This window comes from Propithecus coquereli, unplaced genomic scaffold (assembly GCF_000956105.1).
Source record: "Propithecus coquereli isolate 6110/MARCELLA unplaced genomic scaffold, Pcoq_1.0 Scaffold39, whole genome shotgun sequence".
NCBI classification, from domain to species: Eukaryota; Metazoa; Chordata; class Mammalia; order Primates; family Indriidae; genus Propithecus; species Propithecus coquereli.
Genome location: NW_012149618.1, coordinates 4,152,129 through 4,176,494, shown reverse-complemented (window position 1 = coordinate 4,176,494; position 24,366 = coordinate 4,152,129). Strand labels below are relative to the sequence as shown.

At 50.7% G+C, this 24,366-nt stretch overlaps 1 protein-coding gene across 1 annotated transcript in view; it reads right to left on the bottom strand.

The window, feature by feature from the left end:
- Positions 1 to 24,366, bottom strand: part of PLB1 (phospholipase B1) — a 119,075-nt gene that overhangs the window by 72,565 nt on the left and 22,144 nt on the right. The window contains exons 5-17 of the mRNA XM_012652416.1: positions 22,108 to 22,148; positions 21,503 to 21,546; positions 18,914 to 19,004; positions 18,542 to 18,593; positions 16,682 to 16,768; positions 11,898 to 11,960; positions 11,180 to 11,259; positions 10,241 to 10,316; positions 9,630 to 9,734; positions 8,527 to 8,583; positions 3,736 to 3,807; positions 2,731 to 2,805; positions 566 to 629 (exon numbers count right to left, since the gene is read on the bottom strand). Of these exons, the coding sequence (XP_012507870.1) occupies positions 566 to 629; positions 2,731 to 2,805; positions 3,736 to 3,807; positions 8,527 to 8,583; positions 9,630 to 9,734; positions 10,241 to 10,316; positions 11,180 to 11,259; positions 11,898 to 11,960; positions 16,682 to 16,768; positions 18,542 to 18,593; positions 18,914 to 19,004; positions 21,503 to 21,546; positions 22,108 to 22,148 (907 nt within the window). The remainder of the gene's footprint in view (positions 1 to 565; positions 630 to 2,730; positions 2,806 to 3,735; positions 3,808 to 8,526; positions 8,584 to 9,629; positions 9,735 to 10,240; positions 10,317 to 11,179; positions 11,260 to 11,897; positions 11,961 to 16,681; positions 16,769 to 18,541; positions 18,594 to 18,913; positions 19,005 to 21,502; positions 21,547 to 22,107; positions 22,149 to 24,366) is intronic.

The following is a 24,366-nucleotide window of genomic DNA, read 5'->3' as shown; positions in this document are numbered from 1 at the left end:
GCCAGGAACACCATCTTTGGGATGGTTGCTGACAACTGCCTAGAATATTCCATGAGTTTCATTTTCAAGGCCTAGCAGCCAACATCTTAGAATTACTGAGAGTCAGTGAAAATGGCACAGTCGTAAGATAGTGTACTTCCCTGTTCTGTGCTGCGTTTGAGTGCGTTCTGCATGTGACTCAGGCAGGGATTGTGGACTAGCTATTTTTGCTTTCTGCTTAAAGGTACTTGTGCTCCTTTGGAAAACAAATTCACCTATCAAGGCTTCCAGGCAGGGACAATGACAACTCACTCAACTAACACTGGGCTTTTTGCATAACATGGCATGGCACAGGGTTAATGCTCAATAAATGCTTTCTGATAATGATGTTATCATATTTCAGTTAAAGATAATCAAACACAGGCATGACCATATTTATATAAGGAGCTATTTCTATTGTCCTTGGAAAACCACTCAGGAATATTTCAGATTGTGTGGAAAGCGCTTGCCATTGTAAGGTTGCTCTTACTTGCATCATTTCAGGCCTCAAATGAATTTTTAAAAATCACTAGACTCAAGCGTGTACCTGAGGTGGGAATCGTATCAGAGGGATCCTTGTCAGGACATCTGATTTCCGATCCTTCTCTTACCTGAAATGAGACACACAGAGAAATAAGAAATGGATCTTGCTAAATTGGAAGCGGGGTGGAAAGTGGAGCCTCTATTTTAGAAAATATCACTCAAGAGAAAATAAAAATCTTGATGCCTTTGGGATTTCTCCCTCTCCCTCAATGCTCATATCCAGTTGTCCACCACATCCTTTCCGAGTGCTCCCGAGTCTGTCCCCTCCTCTCTAGTGCCTCTACCTCCACCTAAGGCCAGGCCTTTGCTGTCTCTTGCCTGGAATGTTGCAGTGTTCACCAGCAGCACCGCCGGCAGCCCTGTGGGCTGGCTCCTCTGCCTTTGGATCCATCCAGGGTGGTCTTTCTCAGCTTGCTGTGATGTGCCACTCCTCCACCCAAATTCTCCGTGGAAGTAGGGATTTTTAATGTGTTGTTTATTACTGTGTCCCCAGAGCCTAGAATAGTGCCTGGCATAGTAGATGCTCAAGAAATAAGTTCTTATTCTGTATTAACTTGCGCATGAAGGCCATTTTCCCTAGCATGGCCTCAGAGGCCTCCAATCACTCTCAACTACCAGCCCTTGGCCAAAGTCTCCGTACTCTCCCAGGCATCTGTGCCTCTGCCCAAGCACTTACCTCTGCTCTCCTTCACCCTTTCTTTTCCTTCCGTTTTCTCACCTCCCATCCACCTGGCCCAACCTTAGTTATCCTTCAAGGCTAAGGTCATGGGTATACTCTGGAAAGCCATCCTCAACTTTCTCCTGTCTGAGTTAGTTTCTTTCACTCTGTGTTCCCAGAATACCCCAGGAAAACTTTAATGACAGCACTTATTACATTGTCTTAAAATTGCCTGCTGACTTACCTGTTTCTCTACCAGACTGAGTTCCTTGGGACCAGCAATGTATTTATGTTTTTCTCTCTCATGTCTGGTATCCATCCATCCATTTATTCATTAAACAAGTAGTTATTCAGTATCTACCCTGACTTCAGCCTCACTGAGCTTGCATTCTAGTGGTACACAGCAGATATTCAATAAATGTATCCTGCAGGAATGTATCACTGCTTCTTACCAGATGATAATAATAGCAATACTCACACAGAACTCATGATATTCCAGATACTATTTTAAGTGCTTTATACTCACTAACTTATTACAATGTAATAACTCTATGAGGTAGGACTACTGCTGTCACTATTTCCGAAATTAAAGAGCCAAGGCACAGAGAGGTTAAGTACCTCGTTCATTGACACAGAGCCAGTAGGTGAAAGAGTCGGAATTTGAACCCAGAGCCAGTTACCTTGCCTCACTGTGCTGTGCCGCCTCTCAGGTGTATCCTCATCGCTATGATATTAGTTAGAAAGTGTGGGATGAGTGGATAAGAGTCTTTCACACTGTGTCTCTTGGGGCAGAGGCCCACACCATCAACTCTGCCTTCACCACTTGGAGTAAATCACCCTCTTTTGTAAAACAAGGAGGCAAGGATGTTACCAGGACCCAATTTCTCTCAACCCACCTCGGCCCCCAGTTCTCGGAGAAAGAGGACATCGACCTTCAAGTGTGCCTTGGTTCTGCAGAGGAGTGCAGGGTGCCCTATCTAATCTCAACAGGAGTATAACAAAGGAACTCCCAAGATAAACAGCAGCAAGATACGAGCGTGGGAGTTCGCCAAGGCGTGCACTGACTTCGAAGGCCTTTGGTCTCCATACTGGCTGGATTCATGCTCTCACGTTTCTCTGCCTTTTCTGAATTTTCTGTTCAGATTAAGGCCTCAAAAGAGTTTAGAAGAACTTGTCAGAGATTTGGGAAGGGCCTGAGGAATTTGTCTTGTCCCAACACATTGGGCACAGGAGGTGCCCGGCAGCCCTGACAGCCTGTGAAGCCACAGTGCTGGGTGCCGAGGAGGTTCTGGAATGGCAGGGAGCTCTGCTTCCAGGCACACACTCCATCCTCCACCCTCCCCCAGCCTGCCTGGACCGAATCTCCAATGTCTATGGCAGCTTCCCTCAGCCTGCTCAGAGGCAGATGGCATTGCAGGACATAAAGAACCACGTGGAAGGTTCCAAAGATTCAGCAAGGGGTGTGGCCCCCTGGTTCATTTGCATGTTCATCACAGAAAACCTTTCCTTACCTCCAGCTTCTCTTGGAGTTTTGACCTTCTGGTCAGGTAGTTGCTATTCCTGTAGGTGTACAGGTAGGGGCTCTCCTGCAGAGAAGTGTAGCATGTTATAACCATGCCCCAGACATCTGCATCCCTTAATTATCAGGCTTTATCATCCAGCAATGCCCTTGGCCAATTTGGAATATTCGTATCATCCTTTCGATGAGGACCAAACCATCCTCTGGCTCTTCCTCTCCCTGCTGCCCATCAGGTGCCTGAAGGGGCCCATTAATGCTTTGAATTTCCCACTCACAACGGGAAGAACCAGCCTCTTGTTCTCAGCCCTGGAGATTCTTGCTACCAGGCTAAGGACATATATCTCAATGAGAAGAGAACCTAATTTTAAGCTTCTCAGCAGCCAAAGCAGAAAGGGAAACAATAAGTTAGTTACTTCTTATTGCCTAGTGATGAAAAACTTACCAATACATCAAGAAAGCCAAAAATTTGACTAGCCTTAAACGACAGAAGGAATCCATTTATGTTCAGTTATTTGTTCATCCGTCTAGTTGGCAGTGTTAACGATATTTCAACTACTTTTAGATACACATTTGAGACAAAGCCAAATGATCCACTGTCAAGACTACTCAGGCACTCATCATCCCTACCTCCTTCTCCACCTGAGATAGAGGAAGCTCTAGACATGGCATCTGGGGGGCCCAGGCCAGGGCCCCAGAGAAGATGGGTGGGAGCAGCACTGGGGCCAGGTGAGCTGTGGCTTTGCCCCTGTGCCTTCCACAGGCATGGAGGGAACCTCAGTTTTGCTAAATCTGCTTTCATGGCCCACAGTGTAAGCCTTTGGGCAGCTGTGTATGCAAAGCTGTGCCCCAGGCCCAGAAGAACAGAGCCAAGACTCTCACAGGACTAATGTCTCCGTTGGGTAGGACCCCCACTTCACAGGAAAGCCAACTTAGCCACCCCATCTGTCCCCTCAATTCAGCAAGATATCCCCTCCCTCCCCTGCCCAGTGCCTCCTACCTGAGAAGGACATTTCACTGGCTGCCACTCTTTTGTACTGAGTGGCTCGGCTTTCTGTCCTGCTGGCTCCATCTAGAAAAGAAGTTCATCTTCAGACCACAGAAGGCCTGTGCAGGTAGCAGCCTTCCACGGCACCACTGAGAAAGACTCATTAGACGCGAGTTTCTCAGAGTCTGACTTCCTCGACCGGCAGCATGGCCCGGGAACTCATTAGAAATGCAGGTTTCCAGCCCCTGTCCCAGATCTACTGACTCGGAAACTCCGGGGGTGCAGCCATCTGTATCTTAACAAGCCCCCCTCCAGGTGATTCTGATGCACACTCAAGTTTGAAAACACAAGAGGAATCATTGGATTTTTGACCTTGGAAGGAAGGACTCCTGATTCACTCCTGCTGATATTACAGGAGAAACACCACCAGCGAGGTTGAGGTGGGGCCCCGTTAGCCAGGAAAGACCCGGGACTAGGACACTGGTGTCTTGGATCCAACCAGACGGGGCCTGGGTCGTGCCCCACGTCTTTAACAAGGACACAGAGATACAGTGACATGGAACACGGCACAGCTCACGCTCACAGACAACCAGACTGTCTAGTGATTCAGGAGAGGGCTGTGGTGTCAACTCCGAGACAGGCAGCTACTTAGATGACAACACGAAGGCCACCTAACAACACAGACAATGGCGTAGCAGCAGGGCATACCGGCAGGGGATCGGCTCGGGAAAACATCTAAGACAGGGAAACGAAGGCAGCTGAAGAATTAGATGAGGAACCTTTTTGAAAGTTCTTTTTGTTATTTCAAAATGTTCATTACACAGATATCAGCACTTGAAAAGAAAAATGCAATGTTTTTGCGGGGATCACAGATTTTCTCTCACGTGTGCTATTTCTCACGGCCTGGGAACCTCTTGTTTCGCTGTCAGCAGGTCTGCCCACAGGGACTGGGCTCCCACGGCACCTTGGTCCCCCACCTCCCCTCTGATGGCTCTGACAGAGGGTGCAGGAGGCCACTGGTCACAGATTCTGCCACCCTCCATGTCAGCAGTATCCTACCCCAGCATCTGGGCTCCAGGAAATAAGCAGCAAGGAAAGAACCGTACCCTTCTCAGGATGGGCTCCTAACCCAGATTGTAGGAGATCCCCATGAGGACGTGTAACTAGCTTAGCATTTGGAAGAGGAGGGGCAACTCTTCAGCTCACGGGCTGGGGGGAGACTGGACTATGCCTCTTTCAGTTTTGTTCTGATGGCGGCTGTACCTAGAAACGGAAGGTCCCTCCCAGAACATTCACGGCTGCTCTCAGAGGGATTTAGCCTGGGTTAGAGGCCAGGCCAGGTGTTCATCTTGCTGCCTTCCCTTCTCCAATCTTTCAAGAATCTAATCAATAGACTCTGGAAAGAAACCTCGAGAGAGCCAGACATAAAGGTTGCTGGTGACATGGATACGGCAGAGCCTCTTTTTGTAAGGACCTCAGACAAGGAAAATTCATAGGTTTTCCTAGTAAACCGCTTCCATTAAGAACTTTGTCCTAAATGTCTCTTTATGAGTCACTCGCATCCTCCTCCTTCTGCAAATCCCCTTCACACGGCTCTGACCTCTCTCCTCCTGTGTCCTCAGAGGACAAGAACAATGTGGCTACTTCCAGTAGCTCCTCACGTGGCCCTCTTTCTCCCGCCACCCTGCGCTGCACACAGATGCACACGATGTTTCACTCCAGGGACAGTTGGCGCCAGTCTGGGCTTTTACTCCACTCTTTGGTCCTTTAATCACTTGCATCTCGTCGGCACTGCTTCCCTGCCACCGTAGAATCAACTGGTGTGTGGAAAGGATGAGGGGATGACGTTAAAAATCCTCTTTGAGGAGGATTCTGCCTCGACTGTGAGCAACTCCTGAGTTCCTGATCCTGCTCTGTGGCTCTAGCACCTCGTGCAGGGCTTGGAATAAAATGGGCGATCAGTGATTGCTAGAAGAATCTGGGACTTGTACACTACCCTGCACAAGAATTGCCAGAAGTTAGTGAGGCAGAAGCAGAAAGAGGGAATGAGTTATGACCCAGATACAAAATCCTCCTGAGCTGGGTACCAGGAGTGCAAGCTTCAGCCTGGGGTCCTCGCTGAGCTGGAACAGTTCCAGGCGTGTTTCAAATGGGGCCACTCACACTGCCAAGTGCTGGCGTGTGGAGCTTTTCCTTCACTGGTCCTCAGAGCTTACACCTATGCTCAGGTTGGTCCGGGAGGGTGAATGCTGACATGGCCGGTGCACGTGGCTCTGTGGCTGCAGAGCAGAGACCCCCCACCCCAAGTTGTGTCCTGGGAGTGGAAGAAGACGGAAGTGGTGGACCCAGCCCCCTGTGCTTACTGCAGTTCTGCTGACCCCGCTGTTCCCCACCAGGCAGGCAGCCCTCAGTCGGGCCGTGTGTCTGCGAGGGCCGGCATAGAATAGGCACTCCTGGCCTTTACCTCGGTGGTCCCAATTCAGCCCAATAGAGAACATGGAGGCAGAGACTCCTGCCCTCACCTGCGCCCCAGGAGGACACAATGCGTGAACCCAAGGCTGTGAAGGAGCCCAGTCGCTCCGTGTTCTCACAGGCCCTCTGCTTAGGCCCTTTTGGTAGGTAAAGAAAATGGAGGCCCAGAAGTGCCACGTAACTCAAGAAACCACCAAAAGTGGGACTAGAACCAGGTTTTCTGACTCTCATCTGGTGCCCTTTGCCCCAACCTGCCACATTCCTAGTTTCTCACGGATGAATTCAGGTCTGCAGGAGCTTTTGCTGTGTTCCAGCAGCTGTGCTTGCTCTGGGAGCTGTGGGTGGTCAGGCATTTTGCTTGTGAGGAAACTAGGCAACAGGCATGGTTAGCAGAACCCTTTCCCCGCTCTCTCCTCCTCCCCCATCCCCACTGGCCTGGGCGATAGGAACCTCGAGGGCTTGTCCTGGGAAACTGGACTTGTGGGCGGTTGGGTAGGCCTGGAGAAAATGGGGTAACTACCCAAGTAGGCAAGCCACCACCTCCTCCCCCGAGCCCAGTGACACCTTCTGTGTCCCAGGCCGTTGGTCTTGAGTGTGAGACCCTCTATCCCCTCTGTGCATTTGCCTGTCCTGCCCCTCCAGTAGCTGTGAGAAGCTGCAGGTGTGCAGGGCCTATCTGCATGCACGGGGACATGGGCTCAGTAGGTGGTTATTGTCACTGCGGCCACCAGCACCAAGGACGACAGCAAGATGAAAGGAGAGAGGGAGAAAGGCCCAGCCCTTCCCCTGGATCTGCTCTCTCCAGCTTCTCTGCCTGGGCCTCCCCCACTCCCTGGGCCTTCTCACCCCCATGTGTCCTCTCTGATCGGGCCAGCCTCTTTTCCTGGTCCTGGCTGCTGCAGCTGGCCCGTTCTCTTCTCCATACTCTTTGCTCACAAAGGCCCTGTTACCTGGGCATGCCCTCCCTGACCTCCAGCAACACGTCCCACAAAGCCAACTTAAACCCCTCTCCATGGGCTCTCCTGGCCTCACTGTCCCCACTGCTTCTGGTGCCCAGCCCAGCCCTGCTGGCCGAGTCCCTGTTTATCTTGTCCCTGTCAGCTGCTTGACCACCCCCAGCCACACCTGAAGCTCACTAGGGACAGAGACCACATTTGGTGTGTTCCTGGGATCCTCCTTGGCACCCCACACAGGGCAGGCCTTGTGGTAGGTGCCCTTTTGTTGGCTGGGAGTGAGGTGACACGGCAGGAGGAGGAGAGCGGTTTGGCTGAGCCGGAATCATCAGCCCTTCTCCCCCAAAAAAGGGGGTGGGAAGGCAACCCCGCCGGAAGGGCCAAGAACCCCTTCCCCGCCCCCCATGGGAGATCAGCAGCAAGGTGCGTTTCTGGGGGAACGTCCCACCCAGTGGTCATGCCCATCAACAAGTGACCCTGTTCAAAGAAATCAAATGCTTTCTTTCAAGGACAGTGTCTCCCCGATAAGGGCTGTTGGGACTGTCCCTCCTCCCCCCCTACTCTCCTTCGCTGGCTGACGTGTGCCGAAATGCAGCTGCTGGCGATACACAACACAGCACATCAGTTGAGAGAGGAGAGAAGTTTTTCTAATCCAAGGAAGAAAAAAACAAATTTCTGTCACTAGAATTCTAAAAATAGGGCAGCTTGGATGGGGAAAAAATAAATGGCAAAATCAGGTCTGTCTGGTGCCCTGGAAAGGCTCAAAGCCTTGACGTCACAGCCCATCCACTGACTAATCCCAGATATCCCTGGGGGCCTTGGAATCTGGGGAAGCCTGTCGTGTTTACGGTAAAGAGGCCAGCACATGTCGAGTACTCAGTATTGGCCAGGCTTGTGCTACACGTTAGACAGGCCAGGCCGGGGGTCGCAGAAAGGGATGAGACCCTGAGCGCACACGGCTTGTGAGGGGCAGAATTAAGACTGAACCCAGGTCTTCATCATAATGAGGTCCGTTCTCATCCCAGGCACCACCCTGGGCCTTTAAAACCGTACAATGCCACCGAAGGGTGCAGGAAAGTTGTCCGGGAATGGCGAGGGGAGCCCATTCCCCAAAACCCCACTCAAAGTGGCGTCTTCCACAGACTCTGAGGAAACAGCCCAGCCCCTCGGATGAAGTGGGTAAACTCCCAGGTGGTCAGAGCTGGGCTGTCACCAGGTGTCAGAAGCATCCCTGGTGGCCCAGAACCATCATCCTGGAGTCTTCCTGGTGCCCTACAGCCCCTCTCCTCAGAGCAGTGGGCACGGCGGGTGCAGTGGTGGTGGTGACCCTGCCTCCCTCCCTGGCAGCACCCCAGGTCCCCAGCCCCACCCAACTCACCATCCTGTTCCAGAGACTCCAGGCGAGTGCAGTGGGGTCCTGGAGCAGAGGCTCCTCCTGAAAGAGAACCAGATGAGAAGAGCCCTTATCTCCCAAAGAACCCGACAGGCCTGCTGCACACTGTGAACCTCTCCCTGGAGGGGAGCTGGGGTGGCCCTGACCCATCCGGGCCTTTCCCTCAGCCCCTCCCTCCCTCAGTAATGGCAGGCACGTATAGGGCCACTGTCTAGGGCCAGGGCTCGGGGCCAGGGCCTGCAGGAGCCGGTCAAACATCTGGCTGCCCCGACTTATCGCAGGGCTCTCCGAAAGTGAACTGAACAGAACAGGCGAAGGGGCAAAGGAGCAGGTGGCAGGGAAACGAGTCGGGTGTGGTCTGAGCAGGAGGATGAAGGGAGGAGATGGAAAGCTAGTGTTCCTCCTCCTCCTTCTAAACCATCACTTTAAACATCCCTTGAGGCCTGGAGGTGGCACAGGGACAAAAACAGGCTGGAGCCAGGAGCCTGGAGGGAGGCACCGCTCCCAGACACAGCACCGAGGCCTCAGAAGCCCAGAGCCCTTGGTCGGCAAGTACAGACCCACCCACAGGGCGACAACATTGGGGTGGCCCCCTGCACGGCGACCTGGGGAAGGCGACAACTCAAACTCCCCACCTCGAGGGATGGACGTAGGAGGAGGGCTGGCGTCCCAGAAACCCTCTCCTGAACGGTCACACTAGTTAAGAGGGGCTGGATGCTGCTTCCAGTGTATTGACTCACACGATCCTCACGTCCTCCCTGGAGGGAGGAGACGCTCCTGAACAGTCTTTTACAGATGAGGAACTGAGGCACAGAGAGTTCACAACTTGCCCAAGATCACACAGCTGGCCCATCCCACAGCTGTCTGGCCCAAGTCCGTGCCCTTCACCTCTGGGCTGCCCCGCCTCTAGGAGCCTGCCTCATGGTGCTGCGCAACTGAGGGGACACCGCATGACACGGTGTAAGACAACATCGCAGCATCTCCCACTGAGACTGCCTACCGGGCTGGGGCAAGGGGGGCGGGGCAGACGTGAGGCGCAGGCCTCCTCCCCACCTGCACCCTTGCTGGGCCAGGCAGGCCCCACTCACCAAGGGCGGTGACAGGGTGGTCTCATAGAAGAAAGGCTGGAAAACCACGGTGAAGGACTCCTGCTCGCCGTACGTGCTGGAGGCCAGGAGGCTTTCCCAGGCTTCCTGAAGGAGGGAGCAGAGAGGTGCACACCCAGGAGCGTGAGCAAGCAGAGCTGCCCAACTCCAACCAGAAAGTTCTCCGCAGCCGCTGGTCAGTATCGCCCGTCTCGCCCTGTTCTCACGTAAGTGCCATTCGGAATCTCCCTCTTGTCTCACACTTCAGGGCCCTTGGATGAGCCGAGTGGAGTCTCCATTTGCTCCTACAGCCCCAGCATCAGGTGATGCCAGACACAGACCTGAAGTGCATCCTCTGGAAGCTCAAGAAGGACAAGCCAGCCCGGCACGTAGCTGGGGCCCCATGTCCTCTTCGAGGCCTAAGTTCTGTAGAGGCACGTGCCACTAACCACTCAAAAAATATTGTCACTTCCAGAGTGAGAGGAGTGCCACACAACTCCAAATACAAATCCTACCTTAGCAAACCCAACTAATGGTTCCTGCCAACCCTGTTCTCCTCCGCAACTGCCCAAGCCCCCGCGGGCCAGCAGCATGGACTCCTGGAGTGGGCTCACCTGGTAGGACCACTGCTTTAGGACCTTGGCCAGCTTGGAGGTCTCCTCTGGGCAACCGCAGGGCTCTGCTGTGGGGCTGCGGGTTAAAACACGCAGGGAATAAGGGAGCTGGAGGCTGAGTGTGTGTGAGAGAGTATGGCAGGGAGTGGGGGGACGGGGCATCCAGGCTCCCTCTGGCAGGAAGAAGGGGGCTGGTGGGGCCTGGGGGTCACTTACAGAGTGGGAAAGGAGAAGCCAGAGACTTAGCGGGTACAGGAGAAGGGAGGAAGCAAGTGCTGGGGAAAATGGGGCGGTGGCCCTTCCTGAGGGATGGGTGTGAAGAGAGTCTTCCCCTCCCTTGTTGCTCCCAGCACCGGGAGCCACCTCCCCCCCCCACTGCCCCAACTCCATGCTCCCCTCGTCTCGCTGCCTCCTCAGAAGCCTCCTTGCCCTGACACCCTCCTCCCTGTCACCTCCTTTCTCCAGCCGCCCTTGCCTTGACTTTTTCCACATCAACTTCTTTTCTGTGTTCAAAGCCAGAATTCTTAGAATCTGGCTCCAAAACATTTAAAGTCTATGAAAATTTTCAGAAATGTATCAGAATCAAGTTCTGTGAAGTTAAACTACATTTAGGCTACATGTTTTTCTATCCAATTTCCAGAAGTAACACTTCTTGGTTCATAGATGTTTTGCCAAACCCAACTCTCAGATCATGGTGGCAGGGGTAGGGCCTCTGGCACTACGTCAACCAGACCACGTGTTTTCCTTGACTCCGTCCCCAAAACAATACTCGGACTCTGCCGCTCACTTGCGTGTGAGCTCGCACGAGTCACTTCACCCCCTCGGCCTCGGTTCTCTGGGTCCCCCTCACGGGATTGAGGCACGTGAGGTGCCCAACTCAGGCCTGGCACGTGGCAGCCACACAACAGGTGCAGGTCCCGCTCCAATTCCCTTTTTTACCTGAGCTGAGTCCCCTGTGGCCAGTGAGAGACCTTTGCCACCTCGGAGAGATCCACCAGGTTTATAAATGCTTTGGGGACCTAGGAGGACACAGAGAGAAGACGGTGGACATTTGCCAAGGTGCCTGGCTGCCAGGAGCTGTCTGGACCCCTGGTCTAGGCCCTGTTGGGGGTCCAAAGCTACCAGCTGTGCCATCCCAGAAACATGTCTCACCGTCCCTCATGGTGGGCAGGGCACCTCCCCCCACAGTGTCAACAGGGTAGCAGGGCCACAGTACCAACGGGCCTACAGAGACTCTCTGACAGCAGAGCTGCCACCCCGGCAGGGAAGCGGGCGGTGAGAGCCAGCAGCCCCCTCAGGTCCTGAGAACCTGCAGTATCATCACAGTCACTCTAGAAAGAGGGGTCTTGACGGTTCTGAAGTCCGCTCTGGCCCATCATTGCCCCAGACTCGGTCAGTGAGTGGCCTCGGGGAAGAGCAGGGCCAGAGTCCCCAGTGAGAAACTGAGTCTCCCTTAGAAACATCCTTTGCAAGAGTGGAGTGCTCTATCCTGACCCGTGTTTTCCTTTCGCAGGGTTAGGAGACTGGGTGCTCCCGGGCTTTCCCCTTCCTGAGGGTCTTGACCTCCCTCATGAGAGTCATGCCCCACCCTGGTGGGGGCCACTCGAGAGCAAACCAGAACCTGCCCCACCCACGCTCTGGGAAGCCACGGCCTCACCTCCTGCTGCAGGTAGTCCAGCACCCCCGTCAGCTCGTCCATGACGCCCACCACGTGCCTTTTCTGTGAGAGGAGAACTGTGCTGAGTGCGAGTGGCAGCAGGGAGGGCCATGAAGCAAGGATGCCCAGACCCACGACAGGCCTGGGCCCTGCGCCCCGCTGGGCAAGATGACAGGCATACGATAAGCACAGGCCCGGTCTATGCCCGGCTTTCCAGAAACACATGTGGAGTTCCCAGAACTTCCTTCCTGGTTTTGTTTCTGTTTCGTTTGTCCATTCCCTGGTTCCCCCAACCCATCATCCACCAGGGAAAAGACAAAACTCCCCCCAGGTGAGAAGTTCCGTATCGAGAAAGGGCGATCTCAAGGTTAGAGGGAGGTAAGAAATGCCTGGCATGATTCTGCAGCTCACACTGAGGGTTGGGAGACTTGTTCCCAATGGCAGAGGGAACCGCTTTTTTCCTGAAGAAAACCAGGTCTGAAGGGGGAACACAACTAACTCTGGATTTAAGGCCCCAGGTGGCCTTGGAACTTCCAGGTGGTCCATTTCATCAGCCTTCTTCCTGCCACATTTGCCCGAAGAGAAGGGTTCCCAGAGAAAGAGTGTGAGTGGGCCCTGTCCCCTGAGTATTTAAACACATCTCCTACCCACCCAACGCACACCCCCTCCCCTTCCTGCAGGTAATGAAAATACATGAGAGCACCTCAAAAACCCACCCTAATTTGCCTCTTCAATGTGAAAAATAAAGTTTACAAGGCAAACTCCTGAGCTGCCTGCAGACTGACTGTCCCCCGAGGCGACTCGGCTCAGACAGGAAGACAAGGCAGGCCAAGGAGCCGTTTCCTGGGGCACACAGGCACTGACTCTGGAGACAGCTGCCAATCACCAGCTGGGATTGCAGGGAGGGCAGCTGCCCCCACAGCAGGAGGAAACTCAATGTCCCTGTCCCGCCACCTTAGGTCCCTGCTTTGGTATGAGACTGGCAGCGGGGAGGCCAGTGCAGCTAGCTGGGTCTGTTGTGACAGCCAGCCACAAAGCCTTCTGTTTGGTTTTCTTCTAAGTGAGTCTCTCCCTGAGCGTCACACTTTCCCTCCCAAAGGGCCTTGAGAATTCTAGAAACATCCTCACCACCCATCTGCACCACATTTGCGACGTTCATCGTCCCTGGGGAGGCCGGGGAAGCCCTGGCTGCTGCTTCCCTGAGCGCGGATCCTTAGTTAAGGCTCCTGCTCACAGCCGCAGAGGGGACCAGGGCCCACCCGGTCACTCCTGGCACGGAATAGACGTCGCTTAGGGCACCAATTGTCCCTGTTTCTTAAGGGAAGACATTATGCTCCTATAAAATGTCCCTCGCCTATAAGGTCACACATAATAAACTCCTCCTTAAGCCCGAAGTCAGGAAAAAGCTTAATTCTCCAAATGAACTTACTATACATTTCTATCATTTGCCCCAGATTCAGAAGAATGTCTGTTATCACACATGTGCCTGAGACCAGCCTTAACTCTTTCTAATAAATTATGTCCTTGGCACTTACTCCAAGGAATAGGATTATTCAGTCAAAAGACAGGAACACTTCTAGGTTTCTCGACTCCCACTGCCAGTGCACCCTCCAAAAGGCTGCCACCTGCTTCCGAAGGCATTTTCAATGAGTAAATGTGTCTGTTTTCTTGCTGTCATCAGTTTTTGTTTTTTGTTTTTTTTTCATTTTTTCCTTCTGATTTTTTAAAAAATCTTACTCGTTAATAAAACTAGACTTTAACTACAGAGCAGTAAACAAGTGTCCAGACCCTAAAAGCATCCTCATGTCACTGCTATGAGCTCGGTTACCATTTACCTCTGAAGTACCTACCTTAGCATAGCTGGGCCTGCCATAGACGCCCTGAAGAGGCATTGTCACTGCCTGGCGATAGTTCCTGACTTTGCTCTCCCTGACTTTGGTCTTAAGAAAGCCCTAAAGAACAAGTGACACAGGCCCTCGTCTATTCCGCACTGAAGGAATCCAAAGGGCTCCTCAGGGGAAGAGAATTCCAGGTGCTAAGGTAGGGCAGGACAGTTTAATATTTCCTCTTAATGGTAAAACACCTTTTTTACATACAAACTTTCAGGAAGCCCTTGACACCACACAGGTAAAGGCAGAGCTGCCCTGAAGGTGAGTGGCAGCCAGGCACCCACCTTCTCAGCCTTTGCCCTCAGTGGCACCTCCAGTGGCCCCAGGACTCTGCAGAGCACATTTTGATGACCAGACCTGAGATGTGCTTTGAGGAGTATAAGGATGCCATGTAAGAACTTCTCAAATCAGGGTGCTGAGCTATACCCCAGGATTAATGGGAAGAGGGAGACGTGGCCCAAGTCATTACCAGGAAGATGAGAATGGGAGCGGTGGCCCTGGGCTTCGTGGGGGAGGAGCCTCCAGGCCCAGGTGACACAGGAAGCCAGACCTAGGAGCCACAAGGACTTCTGGGGGAAATGGTATGGAGACAGCATTTATTCTGGGCTCCAAGGCCTTGGTGGTCTTTGTGTGAACGGAAAATCAAGATGGAAGATAAAACGGAATAAAGAGAGAATTGGAGTGGATGCTAGCAAGTGTCGCTACAATGAGCTAAATTTACGGTGCTATTGGTTGACAGCTGTTTAGAAACTAGGAGCGAGGCACGATTACTTTTGTCTTATGTTTGTAACCAATTAAGACTGTGAGCTTCTAAGCGTGAATAAACTCAACCCATATGTATCGACATGACTAGATCTTGAGGAAATTTCACATGTTGACAAAAATCATTAAGTTTGAGAACAAATGTTGGAAAAGTCATAGGGAACAGGTGCTCTCAGGCGCTGGTGGGAATATAAATGAGTTTGGCCACTTTGGAGGGCAATTAGGCAGAGCCTACTAAAATTCAAAGTGTACACACACCTGGGGACCTGCAATCGTATGTTTAGACGTTGACTCTAGGCACTTTTCTCTTCAGACTGTTGTGACCTTGTCTCACAGTATGAGATGTATTTCACATTACTCTCCGAGTAGAAACGGAGCAAAAATCTCATGAACCAACACTTACCTTACTACTAATACATGCAATGAACTTGCATATTTTAGTTTATTCTACTCTATTTCTATTTTTACAATTTTGTTTGCAATCCTTTAAACTGATTTTTTGAGCCACTATTGTGCTTTACTCTACAACTTGAAAAATTGCTGTATCTAGGAAGACAGTTACACATGTTCAAGTATTAATGTTAGTGTATATAATGACCAAAAAGGGGGGTGGGGCAGAGAATAAATGGGGTACGTAAATTTCACTTGGCATTGGAGAAAACAGAGGGCGAATTAAAACAATAAACCTTCATTATCTGTGTGCTACAAACCCAGGAGCTCTGCAGTATCGGTCAACAAGAGCTAGTCCTGAAGGCAGATTTCTAAGCATTCATCTCCCAGGGCCCATCACTAAAGGAAGGGGAGTTTCAACGGTGGGCCAGGATCAGCAGGAACATGGAGCATTTGGAGAAAGGCAAGAGTATCTGTCGTAGGACAGGGGCACAGAAAAGAGGAGAACAATACCCTCAAGAAACTCTACCCATGCCTGTGCCTGGCAGAGGCCCTGGGAGGGTGGCCGAGAGGATGGGGCAGGCAGTTGGGCTCCCATAAATGGCAAGGCCAGCTTAGTGGCAACCAGACTTCAGGTTCTTGAAGAAGAATCCATGTGCCATTTATGTCACTGTAGCCTAGGTTTCTAAGACACCTCTTACACTTTCAACTCATCCTAATCTGGATAATCTTTAATAACGACTTAAGTGATAAATAGTCACCTACATAAATAATAAATGAAGCCCCACATCTTTTTTTTTTTTTGAGACAGAGTCTCACTCTGCTGCCCGGGCTAGAGTGCTATGGCGTCAGCCTAGCTCAGAACAACCGCAAACTTCTGGGCTTAGGCAATCCTACTGCCTCAGCCTCCCAAGTAGCTGGGACTACAGGCATGAGCCACCATGCCCGGCTAATTTTTTGTATGTATTTTTAGTTGTCTAGCTAATTTCTTTGTATTTTTAGTAGAGACGGGGTCTCATTCTTGCTCAGGCTGGTCTCGAACTCCTGACCTCGAGCAATGCTCCCACCTCGGCCTCCCAGAATGCTAGGATTACAGGCCTGAGCCACTGCACCCGGCCAAGCCCCACATCTTAGATCCTGTTCCCAGGATAAGCCAAAGAGCCTGGAAGACACAACAGTGTACCCAGATAAACAGCGGCCTTCTCATCACAACTAGTGCTCACGGCCGGGGGTGACGACAGTGTGCATCCTGCTTTATTTCCGAAATTCAGCACTTACGTGAACTCAGAATTAAAAGAGGCAAAATAATTTTTAACCAACTAGGAAGCTAATTTTCCTCAGTTGCAGAATGACTGTTGACTCAGCTTATCTACACCTCAATTTTCTTTTCCAGACACGAGGCATGGTAAGTAAAGAACACCTGTTCCCTGAGACGGTTTTGAATGCACAACATTATGTACAACATGATGAATGTACTTAATACCACTGAACTGCACACTAAAAGATGGTTAAAATGGTCAATTTTTATAATATATGTATTTTAACACAATAAAAAGTTGAAGGAAAAAACCCACAAAACACATGTCCATGCATATGTTTCCTTGAGCATGGACCTATCCCATCCACCCACCCACCCACCTGCCCTGATTCTGAAATAGAACGGCAGGTGGGGATCAGGCAGGTGTAGTTGACTCTCCCAACCCCAGCATTTGCAATCCCTCAGCCTCCCACCCTGCGATTTACCTGTTGGGCAAAGGGACACAGGTAACACTGGCTTGCGTTACTGAAGAACACATTGATGAGCTTCCAGTCGAGTTGAAAGTCAAGTTGCTGAAGAAAAGAGCAATAGCAAGAAAAGGAGATAGTGGTAAGAACTTGAATCAAAAGAACAACTTTCTTTTCATGTCTTTCAATTTCCTACACCCACCCCCTTAAAAATCACACTTATAGATTTTTTTCAAAATAAGAAGTATATGGTAGGAGTCTAAAGTGGCAATAACTGCTCTAGAAGGCAATTTGACAAAATATATCGAAAACATTTTTTATTAAAGGGCATACTTTTTGATCCAATAATTCTGTTTCCTAAAATGCATTTTAAAGAAACAGGATCCATGAAAGAATTAGCTACAATGATGAAGGCTTTTCATAAGAATGAAAAACTGGAAACACCATAAATGTCTAAAATAGGGAATTGCTGTGTAAACTGTAGGACACTTATGAGATGAAACACTAGGTAGCTAATAAAATCATGCTGAAAAATGTAACTATTGTCATAGGAAATAATATATTGGGAAAAGCATGTTATAAAAAGTATATACATCCAGTAACATCTCTGTTTTATAATACATACAGATGTATGTGCTTAGAAAAAATATGGAAGGAAATATACACCAAATTATTAATAACAGTAATCCTTCTTGCATATTAGGTTTAAGGATAGTTTTAATATTCTTTTTATCTGCATCTTGTGGTTTTTCTGTAATATACATGCATTACTCATATAACAAAAAACAAACTTGTTTTTTAAGAGGCAGCTTGGTATAGTTGAGGAACATTGGGCTGTAAGTTAGGCACATTAGATTTGACCTCTAACTAGCTGTGTGGACTTGAACAAGTCACATGACTTCTTGAAACTTCAGTTTCCTCATCTGGAATATTACAGGGTTGGATTCAGGACCTCCCAGCTATTTTGTAGAATAATCATATTATTTCAAAAATTCTGGAATTCTCCTGTTAATAGTGGGAAACAAACTCTTTATGGCGTAGCTCTTGCACTGGTCACTGTGCTGGTATGACTTTGAGTGACTGTCACTTTAACTCATGAATTCTTTAACGTATGCATAGCTGGCTGAGACAACTGCTTCCCCTGGTTCTAGTGGTCCAGGCTCAGTGCCTGATTAGAGCCAGCTTGCTAGCAATGCTTGCCTTGCTTTGATATTTGCCCATAAGGACAACACACAGATCAAAGGATGTTTATTACAAACTTATATAGGTTATTGACTAAAGAGTATCTGAACTGTTAGGAGAGTGGATAACAAGGCACCCAACATGCATGTTACAGAGGCCTCCACCCTAAGAACTAAAATTAACATGGCAATTATTAATAACAGCAATCACTGCTACAATGACAGCTACAGAATTGAGTATAGACTGTGTGCCAGGCAATCTAATACCTCATTTAATCCACTCCAAACCCTATGCTGCAGGCTCTTTTATTATCCCATTTCATAAACAGGAAAACTAAGGCTTTGAGAGGTTAAGTGCCTTACCCAACATCACATGGCTAATAGGTGGAGAATTCAAACTCAAACCAATCTCACCCCGGACCCCAGGCTCTCTGTCACCTCCTTATGTGAAATGGCATTTAGTCCATCTGCTGACTTTCAGCAGGACCACACAGAAAACCATTCTGAACATAAGAATCAGTCCTTTTCTTTAACGACCTCCAGAGAATCGCCACGGAAAGGACATTTTTGAAGAACCCAGGCCACGTTAGTTGCTGAATTCATGGTAAAATGGCACCGGGGCTGTCATCTCTTTGGTCTGATTGCTTTGCAGTGAACATGGGCAGCCCAACCAAGCCAGAGTCAGATGGATTCTTACCGGGTTCTCTTTCATGCTTCTCACTATTTCTTGAGCCTGAATCCACAAGTCTCTGTGCGGAGGAACGGAAGCAGAGAGAAAAGTCAGTCAGTGTCATTCAGTTGAGGGCTGGAAGCCTGCCCCTTGCCCCAGCCCAGGTGCCAGTCTCTGAGCCCGGCCCATCCCCTGGCTTCTGAAGGGCAGACATTGACCTGCTTTTTAAAATTAGGCCTAGCAGGCAGACTGAAGTCAGCATGGGAGAGGCATTTTGGCTTTGACCTAATACAGACCTCTATTTTTAAGCCTCTTTGACTTTGCCACCCCCAGATCTTCCCGCCTACTTGCCCAAGGCCGGCAGGAAGGCATAACCACAGAGACAGAAAGGGAACTCACTCAGCACCGTCGTGGGATGTAACCCTGTCCCTGGGAGGACATGTGGGCATCAGGACAGCAGGACTGAAATGTCCAATTATGTCTGAAAGGACTAAAGAGAGACCTGGATTGAGGCTTTGTCCTTCGCAGCTGGTGGTCACCTCTGAAGTCTGACCCCCTCTGGGTTGAGGTGCCAGGGTCGCTGCACCTATCCCAAGGCAAGGCCCTCACACCCTGTCTTGGGCTGTGAGATCAACCCTGTAGCAGACCTCTGGAAGGGAAGGAGCTAAACAAACATTTGTCAAGTGCTAGGCCGGGCCCAGTGCTAAGCGCTTTTCATGTGTTACCTCACTTAGTCCTCAGTAACAAACCCGTGGCAATATCATTCCTAATTCAGTAAAGGGGAAATTGAGACTGAGGCAGCTGCCTGAAGCCTCACCGCTAACTGAGGTTCCCGGGATTTGAACCAGAGTTCTAGGACGCATTTAATTGCTATGCGCTGCTGCCTCGTTAGAGAAAGTGATGCAGGGACAGGGGCTCAGACTGCCTTCCAGCCCCCTCCCTCCTCCTGAGAGTTGAGAGTGACAGCAGGGCGGGAAAGCTCCAGGGAACACACAGAGAACATGTCCCAGAGCTGACAGGCAGCGGACCGCTAAAAATAGTGCTGTCAGGAGCAGTTGCGTCTTGCTCCGAGAGAGGAGAGGGCAGAGCAGGGAGAGTGTCATGGGAGTGAGACGCCTCTACCCATTCCCAGTCCCTCTCTCTCCTTGCCCCCGTGAAGTGCCTGGGGTTTCCTGGGCACTGGATCCAGGGGGCAGCTTTAAAGGGGCTCCTGAGGCCATGCAGGCAGCCTCCAGAGTGCAGCGGGAGAGCTGGCCTGGAAGTCAGGAGACTGGTCACTTTGTGATCTTGGGCGGCCACCTAATTTGTGTGCGACTCGGTTTTCCCCATCTTTAAGCCAGACTGGGGAGCTTCACTCTAAGCAGAGGAGCCCGTTCCCACCAGTGGTGAGAGAGCGGGAAGTTCTGAGCCCCATTCAGGATTACAGGGACAGAACGCTTGTGTGCATGGGGACACTCGCTCGCTCATGTGAAGATAATCTGTAAGGGGCGATGACAGAACACAAATATCTGGAGACAGGGCTGGAAGATACTGCTTTCCAGATTAAAGGTATTTGCATTCTATTGCTTCTTTGTGACCAAACACGACCTTAGATCTTTTCACGTAAATTTGTCAGTCATTTTGTTACTCACCTGCTGCGTACCTGGGCTGTCCTCACTGCCTCCCTCTGGGTTCCCCGACAGCAGAGAACAAAGGGTACAGGCTATGGGGTTGGACGCCTGGGGTCACAGGGATTCTGCCACTTACTGACATATAACCTTGGGAAAGTCTGTGTACCTTCTGACCCTCAGTCTTCCCCTCTGCAAAATGGCCATGGTGGGCAAGGCCACGGACACATTTGGAGATCTCTGAGGTCCCGGAGAGCACTAACATTCTGGGAGTGAAGGACAGGTGGGCTGAGCCCAGGTCAGCCCCATCCCACCTGGGTGTCCCTAGAGCATATTCTCCCAGGAAGACCAGTCACTCCTGCTGGCTCGGCCCACCCTGCTGAGCTTCCACCTGTGGCATTACCACTTTGGCCACCAATATCCCCTCAGCTGTCAATCAGATCCCGGAGGGCTCAACCTTCCCCGCTGGATCACGAGTTCTGCAGGCGGGGCCAGTATCCTGTTCACCTCTGTCCTTTCCAGGGAGCCTAATGATTCACAGGCCCTTCGTGTGAACCCACTGGCTGGATTGCCAGGGCACTAGCCACCTCACTTGTTTGTCACTCCAGCTCAGCAGGGCACGTGCACTACGGGCTGTCCTCTCGCTCTAATTATGAGGTGCAAGGTGGTTTCCCCTGTTCTTGATTCATGAGCACCAAGCATGGGAGACTAACATCCTGCTAGGCTGGCTCAGCTGCCTAAGGACTTAGGGGTTTCAGGTGACTTCATAGAGTCATAAGCTGCCTCTGTTATTAAATGGAAAAAAAGTTACAGATAGTATATTTATAAGCACATTCGTATATCAAATGGCCAAAATGTTAACAATAATTATCTCTGAATAGTGGGGTTGCAGCTGACTTATTCTTTGTCACTGCATTTTCCTGAATCCAATTGATGTACTTATTTTACAAGTCAGGGAGATAATACAAAATGACATAGACTAAAAGTTAGGCCTGGGTCCTCTCCTTGGATGGCGGCAGTGAACCACAGACATTTTTCCCAGATGAAGTGCTACAAGTCCAGCCCTGGGGGCCAGGGGAGCAGGAGCCTCGGGCCCAGTCACCCCAGCTGGCCCCATAACCCTCTCCTGTGCCCCCTAATCTTAAGCCAGTGCTTCCTGGCTTCTCTTTGCCTTGGATACGTTTCTCACGGTCTCCATTCAGCGTACGTGACTATTCGCACCCTGGCCCTTCCTTGCCTGTCCTCTTGGAATGCCTTCTCCTTTCTCCTCGGCTCTGGTGACGAAGTGGCCAGCAGAGCCCATTCTCTTTACTAAGGAGAATGCTGCTGTGTCGGGAGGGGTGTGGGCCATGTGGACTATGCTGTGAAAACCAGAACTCACCTGTCATCACTTCCATGCACGCCTGCTGTGGCCTTTTTTCAGTCCTGCAAGCAGAAGCAAGCATGCGAGTGTCAGATTACATTTGTCACCTGCCACAGCCTCCCCTTGGCTGTGGTCTGTTTCATAAGGAGCTTTGGCCCAGCCTTGCTCTGTTCTGGAATTACCCTTTCTGGAGTCAGAGGCACCAAAGTAGCCCAAATGGGGCAAACAGCTCCCTCTGGACCCTCCTCCCTTCCTCCCCACCCCCGGCCCCCAGTCTGGCCCACAGCTGGGAGGGAATGACCCCAGTGTGGAATGAGGGAGGCCCTGGCCCAACCCTGTGTCATTCTGCAAGAGCAGAGCAAGGCGGCCTGGTGGTGAGAAACAAGAGCTCCATCTTTCGGCCTCTCCCACTTCTCCTCCTCACCCCCCTGAGGGGCCATGGGGACTCCTAGGCACTGGGAGGCTGGGTTCTGGTGTCTGCTCTGCCACCTGCTCCGAGGGTAGGCTCAGGCAAGGCACCTAACATCGCCGGCATTCGGTCTTCCCCATCGATAAGCAAGGAGATGAGATCAGAGCCTCTCTGAGGCTCCTTTCTTCTCCGTCCATGATTGCAGGATAGTTACCAGTTTTGCTTCTCCAGGTCAACCAACTCTGGGTCCAGCGACTAGAAAAGACACTCAGTGTTAACAACCCAGACAAGAAAGGTGGCAGGACCTCTCCTCATGAGACTTCTAGCTGCCCGTCAGAACACCCCCTCCCACCCACAAGCGGGGAACCAGGGATCCAGAGAAGGGCCAAATCCACCCATGTTTGCATCGTAGGGAGGGAAAAACCGTCCGGCTGGCTCAGCGACGTGTTTCTCAGACCTCAGCCCAATAGAAGGTGTGTGGTCGTTTTCCTCGGAGCTTAGGCCTGAATGTCTCACAAGGTCATATTAGCTTTCTATGTAGAAACAAAGGACTGTTTTATTGTGACCCTCCAAAATCCAGAATTTATTTTGTTTTTCTCCTGACTAGAATGTGAGAGCCATGAGGTCAGGAATTTTTTTCTGTTTCATACTTGACTATACTCCTTGGATCTAGAACATAAATATTTGTTGAATAAGCATTTTGGAATGAACAAGTTTCTGATTCTCATCCCCACCCCAGCAGAAGGCTGGGCAACACAGGACACCCTCTGTTGGAGAAGTTCCCTAAGTGTAGGACTGGAGGTGAGACCATGGTAACCCCCCTGAAAACCACGTCCTTTGCAAGCTCCTAACGATGCTTGGAATAGTAGCACATGGAAAATGCTCACCAAATATTAGCTTTCATTGGTAGTATTTTCATGGTTTCTGAACCAAATTGTCTCTCAAGATTCCTGGAAGACAGTATCCCCAATGTGGTGGTGACAGGCAGGCAGCTCTTCCCACATGCCCACTCCAGCCCACTGCTGATTCCTGTGAGGAGCCCCCATCCTAAGCGCCCAGCCCGCCGTGCACCTGTGGGCACCTCTGGAGCCCTCCAGGGAGGGCAGGCTGACTGTCAAATCCTTCTAACTGGGGACAGCACATCCTTTGTTCCTCAATAACAGGAACTTTGAAAGGTAAATCTTCCAGGAGGAAGTGACAAGTTAAACAAAAACCACATGAAGATGCAAGTCAGGGATTATAAAATAGATGCCAGATAGGTTAGGTAAGGAGGGGAGCAGGCAGGCCTCCCCGGGCTGCAGCCAACCGCACAGCCTGTGCTCAACCAAAGGGGGCGCCACCCTCCGGCTTGAGCTGGTGGATGTCAGACGAACGTGGGCCCACGGATGCCAGCACGATTTTTCAAGAGAAGCTGGAAAGGCAAATATTTATTCGAAGTCTGCTGGTTTCAATGCTGGCTACCGATTCAATTAACGACAAAGTATGACTTAGGAACCCCAACTTACTGCTTCTTTTATTTAGTTGACTGTTAGCAGATCTTTTCCCCAGAATAAGCTTGACTGGGGGTGGGGTGGTGAGGAGGTGGCAGCGGGGGAGGGAACGAGAGGAACCAGGCCAGGAGTGGGGGCGGGGGGAGTCACAGAAAGGGAAGTCTGAGGCAAACCCAGCAAACCCCTACTTCTCCATTTTGCCAACCATTTCCTCCCTGCACCCCAGTGCCTGCCTCATGGCAGATACTATGACCCTGGGGGCACCAAGCTAAATAAGCCACAGCTCTACCCTCTGGGAATTTGACACAGTGGATCATAACCTCCCTGGATGGGAAATGTCTATGACACTTAGTTAAGTAAAAAACCCAATTCACATATAGGATATTGCAGTGCGATTATATTTGATTTTATATATTCCTGTGTCCCTATGTATCGCTATATATTGGGGGGGAGGAGGAGGAGGAGGAGGAGGAGGAGAGAGAGAGGGGGGGGGGAGGGAGGGAGGGAGGGAGAGGAGGCAGAGAAATAAGAGACGTGAATGGGGTGACTTATTTATACTGTATACAACCTTTTTTCTTATATTGAACATGTATCACAGGTGCTATTTGAAAATAACTTTTACGAACATTTATACAACTGACTTTTAAAGTTTTATGAGAAAAAATGGGTCTATAGCAATTAAACAAGTGCTATTTATAGTCCCCAATAAGTGATTGGGCCTTGGTTACAGAAAGCTCCAGGAACCCAAAGCAAAAGTGTCAGCATTGTGGACTTTTTCATTTTAAATTCACTGTCTTCCAATTATTTTTCCTTGATCTGTTTTTTTAAACACACACCTTGGCTAAGTTCACGGTGGCCACGTGTCTCTCAGGACAGACGGAGGAAGATGGCCTGCCAGGAATCGTGCTTTCAGGTTTTATCCTGAAGGTCAAGGTGCCTGTCAGTGTACTGACAGAGATCCTGGCTGAGCTGTTCCCGAAGGG